A 19,428-nucleotide genomic window follows, 5' to 3' on the forward strand; every position below is an offset into this window, starting at 1 on the left:
AAGATTTGGGGGATCTAGGTTCTTTTTGAACTATAAACCTTCCCCTCAGTTTCAGGTGTTCTACTGGTAGGCTTTCATGTCCGGATTCAACTGGTTGTGTGATTGTGATGGGTTTTCTGGGCTGTGTGGCCATGGTCTGGTAGTTTTTGCTCCTAACATTTCTCCCATATGTGTGGTCGGCATGCCATAAATGCAGGTGAAACGCTAGGAACAAATGCATTGTCGAAGGCTTTCACGGCCGGATTCAACTGGTTGTCGTGGGTTTTCCGGGCTGTGTGGCCGTGGTCTGGTAGATCTTGTTCCTAACGTTTCGCCTGCATCTGTGGCTGGCATCTTCAGAGGTATATCACAGAGAGAATAAAATATGTAGAACAGATCCAGCAGAATGAATTGGATGAAACCAGACAAAGTTATTTCACATCTTAATGATAAATGAAAGATAATAAAGCAACCAAACTCTGACCATGGAGGTTTCATCTTTGAAACATGTATATAAAGATTTAACTGAATTACAGCTTAACTCATGGAAATGTTCCCATTTGGTGTTAATTATACGAGTGCCTGGAAGAATGCATCCAAAAACCAGCACGCATTAAAATATTACTATTCCATTTTATATTGTGACCCAACATTTATAGCATATAATTAATGACATTTGAAATGATTTAATTTTCAAATTTACAAGGGGCAATAATTTATACACAACAAATACCAGCCATTTAATAAGGGACTCAAGAGGCATGAACATCAATTACATTTTTCTAAACTGCTGCAAATCGAATTCAGAGAGAGCTTCAAAAAGCCAAGCGAACGGTTGCTATGCTGACTTTGGACTCTACTTTCCACACCTTTCTGGGCGACTCCACTCTGCATATCAGGTTACATATTAGCCTGTAATGGAACCTAAATAGCTGCAGGCTCCTGTAATGCAGCAGGCTACATGATTTCCCAGAACTCCCAAGATGATCTGGTGGTAATCCACCTTATTGTGCCAACCTTCTACTATGGCTGAGATCACAATACACTGAGCCGTTCATTTCAAAGGTGAGGAGGTAAACTCTGGTTCCGCCATAACCTGCTAGTCTTTCCAGTGCTGCAACTGACTAACATGGCTATCCTTCCAGAACTGATTTCAATGATCTCCCAACCACTTTTGAAAAACAGCATCTGAAAACAGGGCAGAAATTGTTTTGATCAACAAACAAATGTAACTGGCTGTTGTGGTTTTTTTGGGCTGTGTGGCCATGGTCTTGTAGATCTTGTTCCTAATGTTTCGCCTGCATCTGTGGCTGGCATCTTCAGAGGTGTATCACAGAGAGAAACAACTCTGAAGATGCCAGCCACAGATGCAGGCGAAACATTAGGAACAAGATCTACCAGACCATGGCCACACAGCCCGGAAAACCCATCACAATCACTAGGATCAAAAATCACCAGTCAAACAGCTTGGAAAAACCACAATACCCAGTGGATTCCAGCTGTGAAAGCCTTTGACAGTATATCAAACAAATGTAAATTGGTAACAGAGGAAGTGTAAGAAAATTCTGATCTATGGGCACATGTATGTAGAAGTTTGAGACTGTGCCTCAGCAGACAGTATATCAGTGCCAGGATGAAATATCAGTAGGCCTTGGCCTCTATGTCTTGTTGTTGGCCCTCCAGAGTAACTGGCTGGCCATTGCACGAGACAGGGCACTGGACTAGAGGGGCAACAGCAGGGCTCTTCTAATGTTCTTATGTATGGAGAAATGGGAGAGGCTATCTGGTTCAGGTAGGCCCTATGAATATTTCTATCCTGAGGCAGGCTAACCCAGCATACTTGGACTATGCATTGGAAAAAGCCACAATTTCCATTTCAGGTAGTTATAAACCTGTGATTTAACTGCTGCCATAACATCTCACATTTCTACACTTATTCCATTTCTATACTACTTTACAAGAAACCTTTTCGCACCCCACCCCTACCCTGGTTGTGTCTGTTAAAAAATCTTTGATGAATTTATTCCAAGAGATGAATCTCGGGGCTTGTTCTGACACAGCATCCCTGGCATACAACACCAGCATCCACAGCTTAAAAGCAAAGGCATCACCCTGCAGCACAAAGAGTAACTCAGTAGACACAAGGCTGCTCAACATGGTATTCGAGCCAGATACTGAATGGCAACATCAAGGCAATATTTATCAGGGGCACTCATCTCAGGTATAACTATCTGAATCAAAGCGAAGTACCTACAGCCACCAGTGTTTGGGCTGTGAAAATATCATGGGTTATTAGTCAACACGTCAAGTATCTAAAGTTAAGGTATGTGTTCTCAAGAAGGGTTGTACCAGTTCTATGGATGATCTTTTGCTCTGAATGTTGACATTGTTTGGTTATAAAAGGTTTCTGTACTCTGGGCAGGGATATAAATCTATTTGAGAGCCCTCCTTCCCCACAGAGAATCATGTTATCAGGGAGATCGCAGAGAAAATCGCTGAGCCCTTCGGGGGAGGGCGGTATATAAATGTAATGAATGAATGAATGAATGAATGAATGAATAAATAAATAAATAAATAAATATGCTATCTCCAGTCAAAACTCCCTTCCCGCTATCTTCCAAGTGCCATTGTAAGCCTACCAGAGATAAGGGGAATCCTCAGTCAGGTATGCCTGCATAAAGGCAGATGCCCCACCCCACCAGATGCCCCAGAAACTGACAATGACTTGCAGCCAAGTGCAAGGAAACCTATTTGCTGAGGGGGGGGGGGGGTTGCCCATGGAGAGGACTTTGTGGGTGTGAATGTATGAACACTGTGAAACAGCAAATCTGTTGCATTTTTAAATTAGTGTTGGAAGTTATGAAAACCATGGAAAGAAGAGGAATCTCGACATGCATGAGTATAGTTTTCATTAGTAAGCATAAAGAAATCCATCTCTAATGGATTTTAGAGCCACATTCTTCAAATCACATAGAATTAAGCATCCCCACAGATCACTAAAGGGTAAGCCGTTTGTACACTGCAAGTCAACTTTGCTTATGAGTAACACACTCTGTTGTGACTAAGTTCCAAGACGTCGGCATAGCTTATACGCTGTATTTCCATTGGAAGAAAATGTGTTTCAACAAAATCAAAGCAACATATGGTACTGGCATCTTTCCTGGGACATCAGCTCAAAACAACTGACGTTGACTTCCTAAGTCTCCTTGATCTCTTGTCTGATTTTATACTTAGGAAGCGTAAAACATCGACAAGTCAAAAAGAAGTAGGAAGAAGAACAGAATTCACGCTGGCCACATTTAATGAGATAGAAAGAGAAGCTGGGACCAATTTTTATTCCCCTCATGAACAAAAAGGCTATCTGTGTTCTGCATTTCCTTCAGAGCCCATTTTCACAGACTGTCAAACATAACTTCAAGCTAATCTGTAACTGATATTTATATTCTGTACCAAACACAAGTTTGTATCAAGGTTGACTCAGACTTCCATCATGGTTGGCAAAATGAATACCCAGCTTGCTGGAGGTAAAGTGTAGACAACAGGGGAAGACAATGGCAAACCACCGCATAAACACAGTCTGCCTAGTAAACACTGTCTCCCCATTGGTGATGTCTCCCCATTGGTTAGCAATGCTCGATACATGCAACTACCCTTACCTACCAAAGCCACAAAATTAACCCAAATTAAATAAAGCTCATAAGTACATAACAGTGGAGGGTGGGGGTGGGGGATGCACAAAAAACAACCCAGTAGCCCTGAGCATGAATTAGCAACATATATGCCATTAAAGGTTAAACTGAAATTGAAATTGAATTGAATTAGCAACAAGGAAAAAGGGGAAGTCCAAAGAGATAAGCCAGCTAAGCGCACGCTGCATCTCCAAACACTGATTCTACCAGTGTAACTTACGTTAACTTGCTAGTTAACTAAGTTTATTTTTCCTGCTATTCCCTGTGGACAGAAACTTACAAAATAAAAACAGAATCCGGGGATAACAGCACCAAAAAACAGAATCCGGGGATAACAGCACCAAAAAACAGAATCCGGGGATAACAGCACCAAAAAAAGGTTAATGTGCCAGAGGAAAAAAGGAAAGCTGTACATTTATCAGCCAAGTAGGCATTTCCAAAAACACAATCAAGTTCCTAGAGAACTGACTGCTTGATGCACACAAGGAAAACTTTACGCACAGCCCTGCTTGCCTTTGGTAGGAAGGCTGTAAACTACAAAATCTAAAGCTAGCTCCTGTAACAGGGGCTTACATGCAGCTGTTCTTTCTTCCTCCCACACATTTAGTAATTTAATTCCTTTTCACATGTTGGTGCCCTTTTATAGCACAACATCAAGGGGAATGAAGTTGCGTTGCAGAAAGAGGGGCAGGGGGGATGATGCCTCTGTATCCAAGACTTCTGCACACAGAACGATGGCCACAAACAGGGTGCTGGCTGCAAACAGGCAATTTAGGCTTAATAACCATCTTTCGTGTCTAATGATGACAGGTGAACACTGTGCTCTTTGGAACACAGTCAGAAAACAAAATTCTGCTCCTTTGGAGTCAAGGAGAGGAGGGACATTCATTTCTTCTCTTCAGTCCCAAACTCACGTTAGTTGTGTAACAGTAACGCAAAGACCGGGGGGAAGGGCACCTGCACGAAAGAAGCAGCAGATGGGAGGGGCTGTTTCCCGCTCTTTCCATCTATCAAGTCTACATGTTGACCCTGGTTTTCCTTAGCAGAACTCTAAGATCAGAAGTAAACTCATCAGTGGCCTGGGGAGGTGGCAGGAAGGTTGTAGGGGAAGATTTATCTGGATGCACACACTGCACTCCAGGTAGAATAACAACTGTTCTTCGGATTACAGAGTCAGTTCCCCCGGAGAAAATGGTTCCTCTATACACCATTTCCCCTCTGCAAGCTTTCCTTTCCCCAGCCCCCATTCCCAAATCTCCAAGAATGTACTAACCCAGAGTTGGTAAGCCTTAGCTGCACACATGGTGGTTCTCCTCTGCCAATACCCTTGGAAAAGGTAGTCCTCTGGACAAGCATGGGGTGACATCACATCACAACCGATTATGTTTACAGGTAAGTTCGCCATTGTTTTCCCCAGCAAATACCCCCGAGTTTACCACTAACTGAATTTACCACTACCTGTGCTAAGTGACAGGTTAAAGGGAAAGAGGCATGGAAATGAGATACAAAAAAAGGTATAAGTGAGGTTTAAAAGCATCAGTTTTTCTTGTGGGGCGTCAAAACAGAGTCATCCACAATTACAGGATATACGACAAAATGGGAGTACTTTTTTGAATAAAGCCTATGGAATTCATAGTCATATTGCAACCGCCCTGGCAGAAAGGGCCGTCAAAGTGCAGCCCATTTATGGCAACCTTGTAAATTTGAAAAAGCAAGGGACAAACAGAGGTGGTTTGCCATTACTTGCCTCTGCATAACAACCCTGGACTTCCTCAGTGTTCTCCCATCCAAGTGATAACCAGGGCTGACCCTGCTTAGCTTCCATGATCTGACCAGATAGGACTAGCCTGGGCCACACAGGCAAAGGACTTCAAACAGTGAGTGCATGGATTCATTGGCTATTGAGCAGCCAACAGCACAGGCTTCTTTTATAGGTAGCATATCTCAGAACATCAGCTGTCAGAGATTAACAAGAAGGTAACATGGCAATGAAATTCCCTGAAGCATTACAACACAGCAAGTTAAAATGGGCCATTATGCTGATGTGCACGGCAATTCTTGCATTCAGAAAGTCAGTCTTTCAACTTAGGATAAATGAATGCAAAGCAAGAAAGGTTGGAATGGAATTGTAAATCCTTGCATGGCTCACAATCTATTTGGAAATACATGTTTGCTTTTTTGCATGCAGTCAGTGAGATAAAGACAATCAGTAAGAAAAGCACTTTAACAGGGCCATCCTAAATGGAGTTACACCCTTCCAAGTCCATCTACATGAGACCCTAGAGAAAACAGGATACACACGTTTCTCGTGGATCCTTTATTATTCACTATTCATTTGTTTCCTCAATGTCACTGGTGAGACAGAAAAAGGATGTAAGTTATACAGGATAAATGTAGAAAGAGAGAGTGAGAGAAAGGTTCACTCATAAACAGAAAGGACAGAAGGAGAAAGGTGTCCGGGGATCTTGATCAATCACCAGAAAGGGACATGATGCACCTCTGCAGCAGATAAATTACCATTCTTGGGTGTATCCGGCGGGACATTTTTGGCAGGGCTAAAGAATTTAATACCACTGCACAAGGCACCTTTGGGAACACTGTGTCCAGATCCATTTGTGTATATATACAAGAATATGGATTCAAATAAAAACAAAAATGAAAATAAAGTGTCTGCGTGAAGAACCTATTGTACAGATAAAGATTAAAAGAATATGGGCTGTTCCCGTTAGAGGAGGAGGAGCCTGAAGAGGAACAGAGCTGCAATTTGCTCTACAATAGGGGTGGCCAACTATGGTGCTCCAGATGTTCATGGACTACAATTCCCATCAGCCCCTGCCAGCATGGCCAATTGGCCATGCTGACAGGGGTTGATGGGAATTGTAGTTCACGAATATCTGGAGCACCATAGATTGGCAACCCATGCTCTATAAATTCCAGGAAGGACATAGCTTAGAGGTGCAGCACATGTTTTGCATTGCAGAAGGTTCCAGGTTGAAGGCCTGACTTCTATAGGCAGCCCTGAAAACGGCCTGCAGTCAGGGTTTAGCTACAATATCAGCCAGTGGTCTGACGCAGAACAGATGATCTGGTTACTTTTCAGACTAAAAACACTATTGACATGACAGTAAAGAATATAAACCCACTCATTAAAAGCCAAAGTAAACAGAATTGTTTTACGTTGACTCTAGAAGAGAATAATAATAAAAACACCACAAAGAGGAAAGACATTCCACAGGCGAGGTGCCACCACAGAAAACGCCCTGTCTCTAGTCTCTACCTACCTAACAGTTGAAGGCAGAAGCACAGAGAGCAGGTATTGAGAGGCTAATCTTAACTGGCAGGTTGAATGGCATGGGAGAAGATGGTCCTTCAAGTACCTTATCCTCAAGACATTAAAAATAAGAACCAGCTCTTTGAATTGTGCCTGGAAACAAATAGATAGTGCAGATCTTTCAGCACTGGATTGATGCAAACCCCGTATCCCACCCTGGGAGTACCCTGGCTGGTACATTGTGAGTCAGTTTAAGAATCACTATTCTCTTCAAAGGCAGCCCCATGTATAGTGAATTACAGCTCCATGTACAGTTAGTAATCTAACCTAGATGTAATCAGAGCATAGGTCACTGCGGCCAGATTACAATTTAAGAGGAACAGTTGGTGTATCAGCCAGAGCTCATAAAAAGGTACCATGTGCTATGGAGGAGACCTGAGTCTCCACCTCCAGGTACATATCCAGCAGCTACAAACCTGCTCCTTAAGAAAGAGTGCAACCCCCTTCCGGGGCAGGCAGACCCATTAATGCTTGAACAGCTTTATCACTGACCAAGAGTACCTCAGTCTTATCTGGATTAAGCATCAATTTATTGGCCCTCAATCAACTCAATACCTTAAGGACTTCCACTGTCCCACCTGACTCAGCTGTTAAGGAGAAATAGAGCTGTGTGTTAACCAGATTATGGTGACACCTTACTCCAAATCCAGATGGTCACCTGGTGCCCCACCTTACTCCAAATCCAGATGGTCACCAGATACCCCACCTTGTGGGGCAAGATGGAACTCTGCAGGACCCGACAGGACAAAGACTGGGCAGGTATCACCCGGTATTTCCTTCTGGAACTGGTCAATCAAGTAAGAGTATAACCACTGAAGCAAAGGGTTCCCTACTCCCAACCCAGCCAGCTTCTCGAAGACAATAACGTTAGATGGTATCAAACACCACCAAGAGGTGCAGGAGAACCACCAGAAATATATCCCACTGTCACTCTCCCAGGGGAGATCATAAGTCAGGGTGACCAAGCCTGTTTCCATCCCACTGACATAGCCGTAGAGTTATTTTCAGTGTTTTGATTCTGACATGACAATATATTACCACCATAACTTTGCATTCCTTTTATCACAGGCACTGCTCCTGCAAGCTAAGCCATGTGAGAGATTAATTGCAGGTTTCATATACTTTTAATACAATTCAACACTCCTACTGCTCAATCCAGAAATGGGGAACACTGTCAGCAAGTAGCGCAGGCTGCTCTGGTGGATTTGTCCTCCCTGGGGCACTTACCTTGATGGAGGAGCAAATCTGCTGGGAGGCAGCTGCCGCAGCATGCTAATACGCACACACAGGGCACAGAGCACCATGTCAGCTGCCCTGCCAATGTAGCAGGGGCATACTAGAGGCATGACTGGGGGCGGAGCCAACCTTAGTTGGTTTCCATCCTGCTTTGTCACTTGATATGTGGTGGCTTGGGTTTAGACCCATGCTGCCCTTTTGGGTGGTGTGCATCCACTGAGCCCAACTGAGGACTTTTCAATGGCAGGGAGGTTTGTTTGTTTTTTTAGTTTTTTCCTTCCCCACACTGACAAAAATATCTCTGGAGGCAACAGGCACTGCCAAAACAGCACCGTCCCCGTCAGCTCCAGGGCTCTGGATTGGACTGCCCTACAGTTAGATCTTATTCCATCAGTGGCCTCAAACCACATGCCACTTGGGGCTGATTCAGTGTGAACAGTGGGCCAAGTATCTGACAGCCTCTCAGTGTCACCACAGTAAAACTGTTGTTTCTAAACTTCCTTTAAAACACACACACACACACACACCCAAACCCAGCAACAGACTCCTTTGCTTTTCCTAAATGGCTGAATCTCATCCGCCATCCTGAGCTGTCTCTCCAGGACTCCCATCCCACAGAAGGGCTGAAATGCAGGAGTTTCTCAAACTCTCTCACCTTATAGGGGGAGGGGGAAAGCCCTTCCAGACATTCAATCAGCAAAGACAAAGCTTAGGTCACAGGCGTCAAACTCGCAGCCCTCCAGATGTTACGGACTACAGTTCCCATCATCCCCTGCCAGCATCATGCTGGCAGGGGATGATGGGAACTGTAGTCTATAACATCTGGAGGGCCGCGAGTTTGACACTTATGGCTTAGGCAGTTCAGGTAGAGCAGGGGTAGGGAACCTGCGGCTCTCCAGATGTTCAGGAACTACAATTCCCATCAGCCCCTACCAGCATGGCCAATTGGACATGCTGACAGAGGCTGATGGGAATTGTAGTTCCTGAACATCTGGAGAGCCGCAGGTTCCCTACCCCTGAGGTAGAGTCTCACACTTCCCAATCACAACTGACGACTGGCAGGGATAACATTTACATAGGCCTACTAACATTAAAAAAAAGATTCCCCTTAATGTATTGTCGAAGGCTTTCACGGCCGGAATCACGGGGGTGCTGTGTGGTTTCCGGGCTGTACGGCCGTGTTCTAGCAGCATTCTCTCCTGATGTTTCGCCTGCCACTGTAGTTGGCATCTGTGGCTTCAGATCCTCTGAAGATGCCAGCCACAGATGCAGGCGAAACGTCAGGAGAACACGGCCATACAGCCTGGAATCCACACATTCCCCTTAATGATGGTAATATATGGAGGCAAAATAGCCCCTTTTGCCATGCAGCCATGCAATCACATAGGATTTTCAAGGCAATAGCCATTCAGAGGTGGTATGCCATTGCCTGCCTCTGCACAGTAACCCTGGTATTCCCTGGTGGTCTCCCATCCAAATACTGAGGATGGCTGACCCTGTTTAGCTTCCAAGACCTGACAAAATTGGGCTAATCTGGGCCATCCAGGACAAGGCACTAAACAGCCATATATAAGCATGACATAGAAGATGTCCCGTTAGCCTAGCACCACAAATCAATACTCCTATCAGCATAGGAGCCCATAGCAGCCTCCATCTCTTATTCCATCAGCGCCAAGATAAAACGAGGTTGGGGGTATCTGTGCTCCTGTCTTGCCTCTTTTGGAGAGGCCCACCCCACACATTTTCAGGAACCACCATCGATGCATCAAATTGGCCCTATGGAGGTCACCGTAACAATTACGGTTTGGAGAATTTTGCAGCACACCTTTCCGCAACACTTAAAAGAAAATCAATATTAATATCACTTCCAAGCCATCTACTGAAAAGAATCTAGAAGAATGACTTGCAGAAAAGAATCATTAGCTCCTGTCCCCTTTCCAAGCATCCATCACTGAAAAGAAGGTCCCTTGATCCCCTCCCCCAACCAGATATACACTCGTAACTGGGGAGGGGGAGGCGGGGAATCATGCACCGCCACCAATAGAAATTAATCAGCATCAACTTCTTCCTTGGGGTGGGGGTGGATCTGCTAAACTGTGTAATGTGACTTATATGAAACTGGGGACTGGGAATAGAAACATCCCAACAAAGACGGGGGGCCAGAGGTAGCTGTAGCCAACCTATATAGGCAAAGCGGTGGCTGGATGCGCCATCCCGAACCTGGAGAAAGGTATGAACCCGCAGGCTCAGTGGTCAAAGGGCAGCACCCACTGCAGAGAGCTGTCAGATAAAAAAAAAAAATCCCCAGGAAGGAATCTGCTGGAACCGCAGTGCCTTGCCGAGGGGGGCGGGCGGGCGACAGCGGGGTGGATCTATTCTGAACCAAGCTAACCCCCTTGGAAAGAAAGCGACAGAAGGCGGACAAGCGCCTCCAGGCTGCAGCTGGCCGGCCAGGTCTACCTTGCAGGCGGCTTGTCCGTTGAAGTGACTCACCCTGGTGGGCAGCAGATCCCTTCGCATTGCACCGCGCTCCAAAGGACGGCAGGGAGATGCAAAGGGCAACGGGGCAGGCAGCCTCCCCAGCCCTCCCTCTGCAAGCGCCGCAGCCGGAGCAAGAAGCTGCGGACTCCACCTCCTCCCTGCACCGCCTGGGAAGAGACAAACTCCAGGCAGGACTTACCAAGCGCGTCTCCCGGGGTTGCTCTCGGGCTCCTCCTCCCCGGGGCAGCCACGGTGGCTCTAGTGACCGCCCCGCGCCGCGAGAGGAAGCGCTGCGACCTATGGGAGGTGGGACGGGGCGGGATCCGGGTGAGTCCCGGCTTTCTCTGGGGTTGTCCCTGCCACTCGCCTGATTGCAATGGAAAGCTGCCTGGCCGGAGGAGGGGAAAGGAAAAGGGGTGTGCGAGTAAGGGCCAAAGGAATGAATGGAGTGGATGCGTAAAACTTGAGTCATGGGGGGAAAGGCCATCGACGACTGGCATAGCAAGGTGTATGACGCGAGGAAAGTCTGTATCCTAACTAGAGTCAGGACACTTTTCAGTGCAGCCCGTTGAAGTCAATGTGCTTAGAAGGGCATATATAAATCTTTGTAGGATTTACGCTGTTTGCATCGCAAAGCAAGCCCAGGTGCAGAAAACAAACGGGGCGGGAGGGAGGATGTCGGCCCTTCACTTTTGTTTGCCGTGAAGCATCCGGCCAACTGCTGCTGGGCACAGAATACTGGACTGGATGGATCCAGAAAGTTAAACAGCCATCCAGCCCAAACCGTTCAGGTTTGCCTGCCTGAACATTAGGAAAGTTGTCAAATATGTAACCACTCCTGCCACTTGAAAGCGTGCTATCCAGGAACAGTCTTTCCTGTTTGCTTCTGCTGAATGTAGAAGCCTGCAGGAGGAACTATAACTGGTGGAGGCTTTCCCTTCTATGCAGTTCCCTGTTTGTTTTTGAGGACCTGGTTTGTTTTGCAACTTAACGTTGAGATAATACGAGGATTTCCTTTAAAAGGACCCTTGCAAGTACTCCCTCTCTCTCGGGGGCTGATTTGCACCCAAAAACAGGCACTTCCGAGTGAAGCAACGGGAGGCAACCTGAGCCTACCCATCTTAAACAGGTATCGTTCCTCGTGAGGTTCATTCTGCAACGTCTGAAGACACCTCCGAGCCCCCCAGTGACACCAGGGAAGGTGGCACTGCTGCATGCCCGGGCGAGGAGGCTCCGCCCGTCCGGGGTCCTTGCGAATGGTGGGCGGGCTTGTTGACGCTCCTGCGCGGCCTTCTTTTCCCTCCTTCCTGTGATGGCTGCGAGGCTGCAGGGATGATGATGGAGGTTGACGACGCTTGAGAAGAGGGCCCGGGCGGTTGACAGAGCGGCCGTTGCCCGCCATGGCGGAAGATCTGGAGCTAGAAAGGTGAGGAGTTGGAAAGGGGAGGCAAGGACATGAAAGGCGAGGAGCTGCATAGGGAAGCTGCAACACGGAATAGCTGAAGGCGGAGTTGGGAGCCCCCTCTGGGGTTTCTGCTTTCCAACATTTAGTAGCCCCTTTTTGAGTAGTGGGGTCAATCAGAAATAATTTTGGAGCAGAAAAGAAGTCATATATCCGGTATTACAAACAAGACGTCAAGTTTCTGGTCCCTGTGGCTTGATGAAGAGGACTCCTTTAAAGGTTATGCTGGGACCAGTATTCGTCCCAGCATAACCTTTAATGATTATAAATTACGTTGGAATAAACGTTGGTAAAGTGGCAATGGGCTCCTGTTTTTACTTATTCACTTCATTTCTATCCAAAGTGACTTTAATTCTCTATATTTCCTTGCAACATCCCTATGGGGTGGGTTAGGCTGATTTTTGTGTATGTTTGTCTGGCTCAAGGTCACCTAGAAAGCTTCCACGGGAAGGTGGGGATTCAAAAATAGGTATAAATAGTGACGAGAAATTGAAATACTTTGCATAAACGCTCAAGGAAAGAATCTTTCTCATTGAAGCATGGAAGGAGAAGACTTTGAAGACACTCGACATTCTAAATATCAGTATTTTTGTAATAAGATGAACTGTTTTTTAAAATAATGTTCATGCTCTTTTTATTTTTCCCCCCTAACCTTTCTCTCTAATACTTCTCTTTTTTCTTTCTTTTCTATTTTTTGTTTTTATATTTTAATATTCCATATATTGTTTTATCATTGGATCATATCCCTGTACAATGGGAAATGATATTATTATTTTTATTGCTTTTGGTTTAAATTTAATAAAATTTAACAAAAAAATAGGTATCCCAGATCCTGTTTTAGCCACAATGCTGCAGTGACCCTTTGCCACTACAGAGTAAACCCATCTGGAATTATTTTAGGTGGAGAAACCTGACTTTGCCCAAAAGGTTAAGGTTTCTTATTAGTGCCTCCTTTTTCCCTCATGCCATGAGCTGGGAACTAGTTGTAGTAAATGGTGTCCATTTTATTAAAATGCTCCCTTTTGTCATAAGTACCCATAATGCTTTTAAAGAGGATAGTGAAGTCATTTTGATTTCTCCATTGCCCATGGGGGTGGAAGATACCATATTTACTTTCCGTGGGGTTCCTGGATAAGTTGGTATTTTGGTTCCTGTATGTTGCTGTTAGTATAGAAAAGATAATGTGATAGTGATGTCCTTTTAGTACACATGCATTTTTTAAAAAAATATTTCAGCCCTGTTTCACAAAATCTCTTGCAGAAAAGGGAAGGGATAATGATGACCTGGGGAGAATAAGATTTAAGCTGCTTAAAGTGAATGGAGTTTGGGAGAAAAAGAATTTTAAAGACCCATCCTGGAAGAATTAAATCGGCAAATGAAGTTGATTTCAAATAATTCTGAGCATTTATGAGCTGAATTCAGAAACATGCTCATGGGCTTTCCAGTTGATCTTGACAGTCTCCTTACCTGGGGATCTCTAATCTGAATTTCAGCAACATCACTAAGCAGAATAGCTGATACGTTAGCAACTGAAGGCTTTTGCAAACAAGGTGGACTGAATTAGTTTCTCTGAATGCTCACAGATATAACTTGTCAGGATGAAGGCCAACCATTAGAGCAGTGGTTCTCAACCTTCCTAATGCCTCGACCCTTTAATACAGTTCCTCATGTTGTGGTGACCCCCAACCCTAACATTTATCCATTTTACAGATGGAGAACACTGATGCAGAGAGACTTAGGCGACCCCTGTGAAAGGGTAATTTGACCCCCAGGTTGAGAACCACTGCATTAGAGTCATGGCAGATAAGCCCCATTCCCTTTCAAAAACCTCATACAGTGACTATAGGCAGGAGTATTGAATTGGCAGAAGTCATGAAATGGGAAACAGAGACTGACCAGCTCTAAAACAAGAGGTCTGAAAGAAGGGAGGAATAAGTGGGCTGAGAAATAGAAGAATTAGGAGAGTAATAGGTGGTTGTCTTTGGAAGAGAAGGGTAGGGGGGAAAGAGAAGCAGTAAGATTTTCTCCTATCCCCCAAGGGAAAGGTCTCAGTTAAGACCTGTAATCAGGGGAAACTTGTTTATGGTATGAAGAGGCAGTGGGAAAAAATACAGCCAAGAAAGGTGGGAAATAGGACGCTGAATTGCAGAGGTCCTATGAATCAACATGGCCCAAGAATGTGGAACAGATTATGCAACGTTACTGTATTTATAGCTCTGCCTTAGTCAGGTGGGACAAAAATCTGATAAAATGAAATCAGGATGAAATGCAGGAACTGAGGAAGTGTAGAGTAACAGTCAAATAGAAAATATGGCTGGAAGAAGGCAATCTCACTGATGGGCTCTTAGTGGAATAGATCTGTTTCTTGTTATCTGTTCAGAGGCTAGAAGGTTATTTTCTAGACAGATCAAACAGGTGAGAGGAAGAGATAGACTGAGTTTCACATAGATTTTAGCTGATTAGCTTTTTAACTGGAAGTCTCTAGCCCTGTACTGCTCTGTATCACAGAGACTACTGCTTATGTCAGCATGCAAAAAGAATTCTGAATATCTCATTTCTCCACAAAATGTCTTTGAATTGCTGTAACGTGAACTTTTCTGTGTTAGTAATTTCAATGCAGTGATGTCACATCTATAGAAATTGTTACATAACTACATCACAGACAACATAAATCACTAATGAGAAAATAAAAAACCAAACACAGAAAAGTGCCAGATTGTATTTTTGGGTTGTCCTTATGAATTCACTCAAGTTTAAGCTACTTATGTTGCCTATACACAATTGTTAATGTTGGTTATGTAACTAGAATGAAAGATTTTTTTCACTGGAAATGCTTAGTGTTAGAACATCTGGAATTATTGTATATTCAGTGCAAGAGCAGAATGAAGTTAAGGCATCACCAGAATTATGTGGAAACGAAGTGTTCCTTTCCCTCTTAAGTCTTTATTGAAACATTACTTACTGAACGATGATTAGTAGCCAGTATCTCTCATGTTATATTACAGTCCATGTGATATATCACATTATTGAAACATTTCTAACTGTGCCATTGTTGGTTGTCTGTACGTATCATATAAATATATAGCTTGCATTGGATTTCATAATTTAAATGAAGATAGTGGAGCTGGACTTAATAGCAATTTGAGATAATATAATCCTGAGATACTTCAGTATAGACGTCAGTTACTGAAATTCCAATAGACTGACACTGTTTTTTACTGGTACTAGAAATTCATCCATCTTAGTGTAGTTTTCCCCTTTCTACCATAAATAGACTATTGATAGAATGATCTTCCAAAAAAAGTTGCTAAGCTTTTATCTTGCGTGCCTGTACAGTGGCTTGTGTTTAAGCTGTTAATCATTGCAATCAGTGCATGAGCATTTTGAAGTTGAATTAAAATCTCAGTTCTCCATTCCACTGCAGACACCAATTAACCATCTACACTGTTTCTGACAACCCCTTATCTGCCAGAAACAGCATTTGAGAGCACTTTGATGAAATTTTCTTTGTTTGCTCTAATATTTAGGAAGGCAGTGGAAGAACTTTTAAAGGAAGCCAAGCGTGGAAAAACCAGAGCAGAAACTATGGGGCCCATGGGCTGGTAAGTTGTTCTTAAACAAAATTTGTTTCCCACACACACAAAAACAAATAGTTCACACATTTTAAACAAATTAAGCTATAACATTTTGCTATTAAGGCTACCAGTTGAGTGGCCTTGGACCCAGAGGCGGAGCGCTCACAGGGACATGTGGGGTCATATATCCCAGGTGCACGCCAGCTGATCATGTGGGGGGTGGAGTCCCTGGCTCCGCCAGGCTGCTCCTCAGGCCGGCGGAGCCTCTGGCAGCCCAGCAAGGAGTGTGTGTGTGTGTGTGGGGGGGGGGGGGGCAGGTTTTGTCCCAAGTGCCATTCCCCTCCCCCCCACCTCTGCTTGGACCCAAATGCAGCATCACAAGGACAGATCTATGAATTACATACTGAATTACATACTGAATTACATACTGCTACCCACTGACCTATCATATAGGAAAATGGATGGAGAGTATCCCAGGACTTCAAGGTTCAGTTAACATTTTTAATCTGTCAAATGCATTTTCTAGTGTATTCAAGCCATTGTCTATCTAGATATCAAAACGAGTCTTAAATACTTTGTCCCATTCAGGAAAAAAATAGTATAAGACATTTTTATCATTCTGAAACTGATACTATTACAATGTGTGATAAGAGCTGAAAGAAAACTGCCTGTCCTGCTGTTTGCAAAACTTGACTGCCTGGTCTTGAAGGGTGTATGTCTTAATCTTGGCATTTCCTATTGTCAGTGACGTATAGCACTATTTGAAATATGTTTTTAATGAGGACCTTAAGTTTGCACCTCTTCTTTTACTGTTTGAATGCGCAAAGCTATGAAATTACTTTTAATTTTAATCACATTGCTTGGTTCAACTAGATAATATTTGACCAGTATAGTTTTTATCTTGTCCTTTTACAAAAGGGCTCAGAGATACGTACACAGCTTTCCCTGTCTTGATTTTATCCTCTCAACAACCTTGGGAGGTAGGCTAGGCTGAGACTGTGTGACTGGCCCAAGGTCACACACCAAACTTCGAAGACAGAGTGAGATTTGAACCTGGGTCTCCCAGACCCTAGTCCTGCACCCTAACCATTATATTATACAGGCTCCGTAAATTCACTATGAAAGTGTGTTGACTTGTAACCTTGTTTTTTATCAGTCTTTATGTATTTTGGAAACAATCCTCTTTGAACACAGTGGGACTTACATTGGACTGTTTATTTGCATACCTTCTAAAATCCAACTTTTCTTCTTCTAAAAGATCAAATGTCTGTCATTCAGATCTGCATCTTCTGGTATGATGGCAAGTTTTCACGTAGTCTTCACAAAAGTGATTAACAGCTATTTTTAAATAAAGAAAAATAGGTATGTGGTCTTTGGTTTAAAGCCTTTGTTCAAAGACCCACACCTTGACATGATTACAAGCTTAAGTAGGTTTATTCAGTGAGGATTATTCACAAGAAAGTATTCTTAAGGTTGCACTGTTAGCCCATTGAAACAAAAATAAACTTGAATTCTGTGGAACCACGAAAGTAAAATTCTATTGTCGTATAAGCTTTTATGAACTACAGCCTTCTTCAGTGCAGTGCATGGGTCATCTCAGAGCAGAATTAAAGGGCTGAGAAATATAGTTACATAACATTTAAATCTAATCAATAAAAACATAATGACCAGTAAGTGTTTATGCTAATAGTTAGCACCTGTAAAGGAAAAAATCATCTAAGACAATAGACTCCCAGGAAAGCTTATGCTGGAGTAAATTGCTGTTAGCCTTTCAGGTGTTAGACTGGTGTTGACTTTGACTCATCTTGATTCTTTCTTTACTCCAAGTTTACACTAGGTGGCATACAAGGAGAGCCCAAAGCAGGCAAAGTTGAGCTGGTTAAATTAATGCTGGTATTCGCTGTGTTTGACTTCCTTTAGATCTAGGTATTTATGTGTTTGCTTTCTTATGTCTGTACAGGATGAAATGCCCTCTGGCCAGCACAAACAAAAGATTTCTTATCAATACTATTAAGAACACATTACAGTCTGCAAAAGAGCCAGACCAGGATGAGAAGCATACGGAAAATGACAAGGAATCTGAGCCAAGTCTGAGCAGGGAAGAAACAAAACCAAAGAAATACAGAATGCACCCTTACACGCCTAGTTTCCGGGCCAGGAAAAGAGTTAGCTATTCGCCTCCTAGACGTCAGAATGGGAACCGGCACACACGGGAGAAGTATGAAAAGCAGTCAGGCAAATGATGAAGAACATGTACTATGTTAAGGCAGGAGTGTCATTAAAGACTGAGTGATAGACATGTTCATCTGAAGCTGACATGTAAAAAGAAAGTGAGAGTGTGTATTTACTGTTTTTTCTCCCTTCCTAATAACACTCTCCTTTGGTGGCTGTATCGCAAGTATGTGTGAACAATACCATCCTAAGTAAAATTAACACATTTCTACGTTCTTAGAAGTTAAGGAGCTTTAGGAGGAACTAACTAATAGGATTGCACTGTTAAGAAACGTCACCTTTCGATTAACATAGATAAATTAGCAGTGTGTATATACCAAGTTGTTTTGCAACATCTTTTAAAATTTTTTTCCTAAACCCTCTTTGGTTTTAAAGAGTTTCTGTTCTATGGGTAAAGAAAGCTGAAAGCCTTTGTATAACTGAGCAGGGGAGAGAAAACTGCCTGAAAATGGATGATGTAAGTGTCAAAGTTTCCAAATTAATTTAACTTGCTATAGATTTGTTTAATTTCTAGTATTTGTTTATAGCTGAAGGCATTTGTCCTAATCCAGTTCATTAGCTTGGATCCTACTGAACACTAACACTGGTGGAAGGTATTTGGTCAGTGGAGGATGGCATTTTTGCCTCCCACCACAGTCCAAAATCCCCCCTGGGACAGGTTCTGCCATGGAGATGAGAAATCAACAAAAATCAGCTCCTCCTTTGCATCAGCAGACATCTCTGTGGGATCGAGCCCACTATTTCGTGAGCATAGAATATTCCCTAACATTGTGGTGAATGAAGGCAACCTCTGTTTGACTTAAGGTTCTGTTTGCTCATTACAACTTCGTAAAACTTTGGATCACAGACACCGTATAGACCTGGAATATGAACCTGGCTCTTCCCGTTGTGCAATAAATGAACCATCTTGTAAAAGCAACAACTGTATGGCTTTTTTCTCTGCCGAAAAGCTATTTGGTGAAGAATGCCAGTTTTGAAAATTAAGGTTTGCCAATCAAACATCTGATTACGAAATAACAGGAAGTTGCCTCTTGCGTTTAGATTGCTGTTACGATAGAGTTGTATCGTCGAGTTATAAATGCTTCTCTTCTGGTAATTAATGTTTGTTATTCCTTTGCTCTGTGGAACCATCCATTGATATTTACAGACTTTAGACATGGTTATCTGGTGAGTGTGTGATTATTTTCAGTGAGTTAACATTAAATTTGAACTGTGCAACTGAAAATGTGTCTAGTATCTTTCCGCAAATTAGACAGGTTTGGAGGAGTGGCTGACACAATCTCTTACCAACAAAAATGCACATGGTTTTGGGTTACTAAATATCCAGTGGAGGTACAGCAGATAGCTGTTTTGTAAATCCTTCCAGGAGATGTGGGGGCTTTGCTTCAAAATTCTTGATTAAAAATTTTTTTTTTACATATAGATGTGATGTGAATCGTTAAT

General features: G+C 43.4%; 2 protein-coding genes across 5 annotated transcripts in view; one reads left to right on the forward strand and one right to left on the reverse strand.

The window, feature by feature from the left end:
• LNX2 (ligand of numb-protein X 2) overlaps positions 1 to 11,041 on the reverse strand; it is an 89,068-nt gene extending 78,027 nt beyond the window's left edge. The window contains exon 1 of one of the 4 annotated variants that reach the window (XM_048493328.1): positions 10,916 to 11,041. The gene's annotated coding sequence lies outside the window, so the exon portion shown is untranslated. The other 3 variants (XM_048493326.1, XM_048493323.1, XM_048493324.1) reach the window with 3 other exon arrangements.
• A 932-nt stretch (positions 11,042 to 11,973) lies between these two features.
• On the forward strand, positions 11,974 to 19,210 carry POLR1D (RNA polymerase I and III subunit D). Its single transcript, XM_048493329.1, has 3 exons — positions 11,974 to 12,142; positions 15,706 to 15,780; positions 17,714 to 19,210. The coding sequence occupies exons 1-3, from the start codon at positions 12,117 to 12,119 to the stop codon at positions 17,994 to 17,996; spliced, it is 384 nt and encodes a 127-aa protein (XP_048349286.1). The 5' UTR covers positions 11,974 to 12,116; the 3' UTR covers positions 17,997 to 19,210.
• The last annotated feature ends 218 nt before the right edge of the window (positions 19,211 to 19,428 follow it).

Source organism: Sphaerodactylus townsendi, linkage group LG04, assembly GCF_021028975.2.
Source record: "Sphaerodactylus townsendi isolate TG3544 linkage group LG04, MPM_Stown_v2.3, whole genome shotgun sequence".
Taxonomy (NCBI): domain Eukaryota; kingdom Metazoa; phylum Chordata; class Lepidosauria; order Squamata; family Sphaerodactylidae; genus Sphaerodactylus; species Sphaerodactylus townsendi.

What these genes read in the sequence shown, in the direction of transcription:
- POLR1D (XM_048493329.1), top strand. Translation starts at nt 12,117, where the DNA reads ATGGCGGAAGATCTGGAGCTAGAAAG. An exon ending in GAAGATCTGGAGCTAGAAAG is followed by an intron (nt 12,143 to 15,705) that starts GTGAGGAGTTGG and finishes TCTAATATTTAG; the next exon opens with GAAGGCAGTGGAAGAACTTT. An exon ending in ACTATGGGGCCCATGGGCTG is followed by an intron (nt 15,781 to 17,713) that starts GTAAGTTGTTCT and finishes ATGTCTGTACAG; the next exon opens with GATGAAATGCCCTCTGGCCA.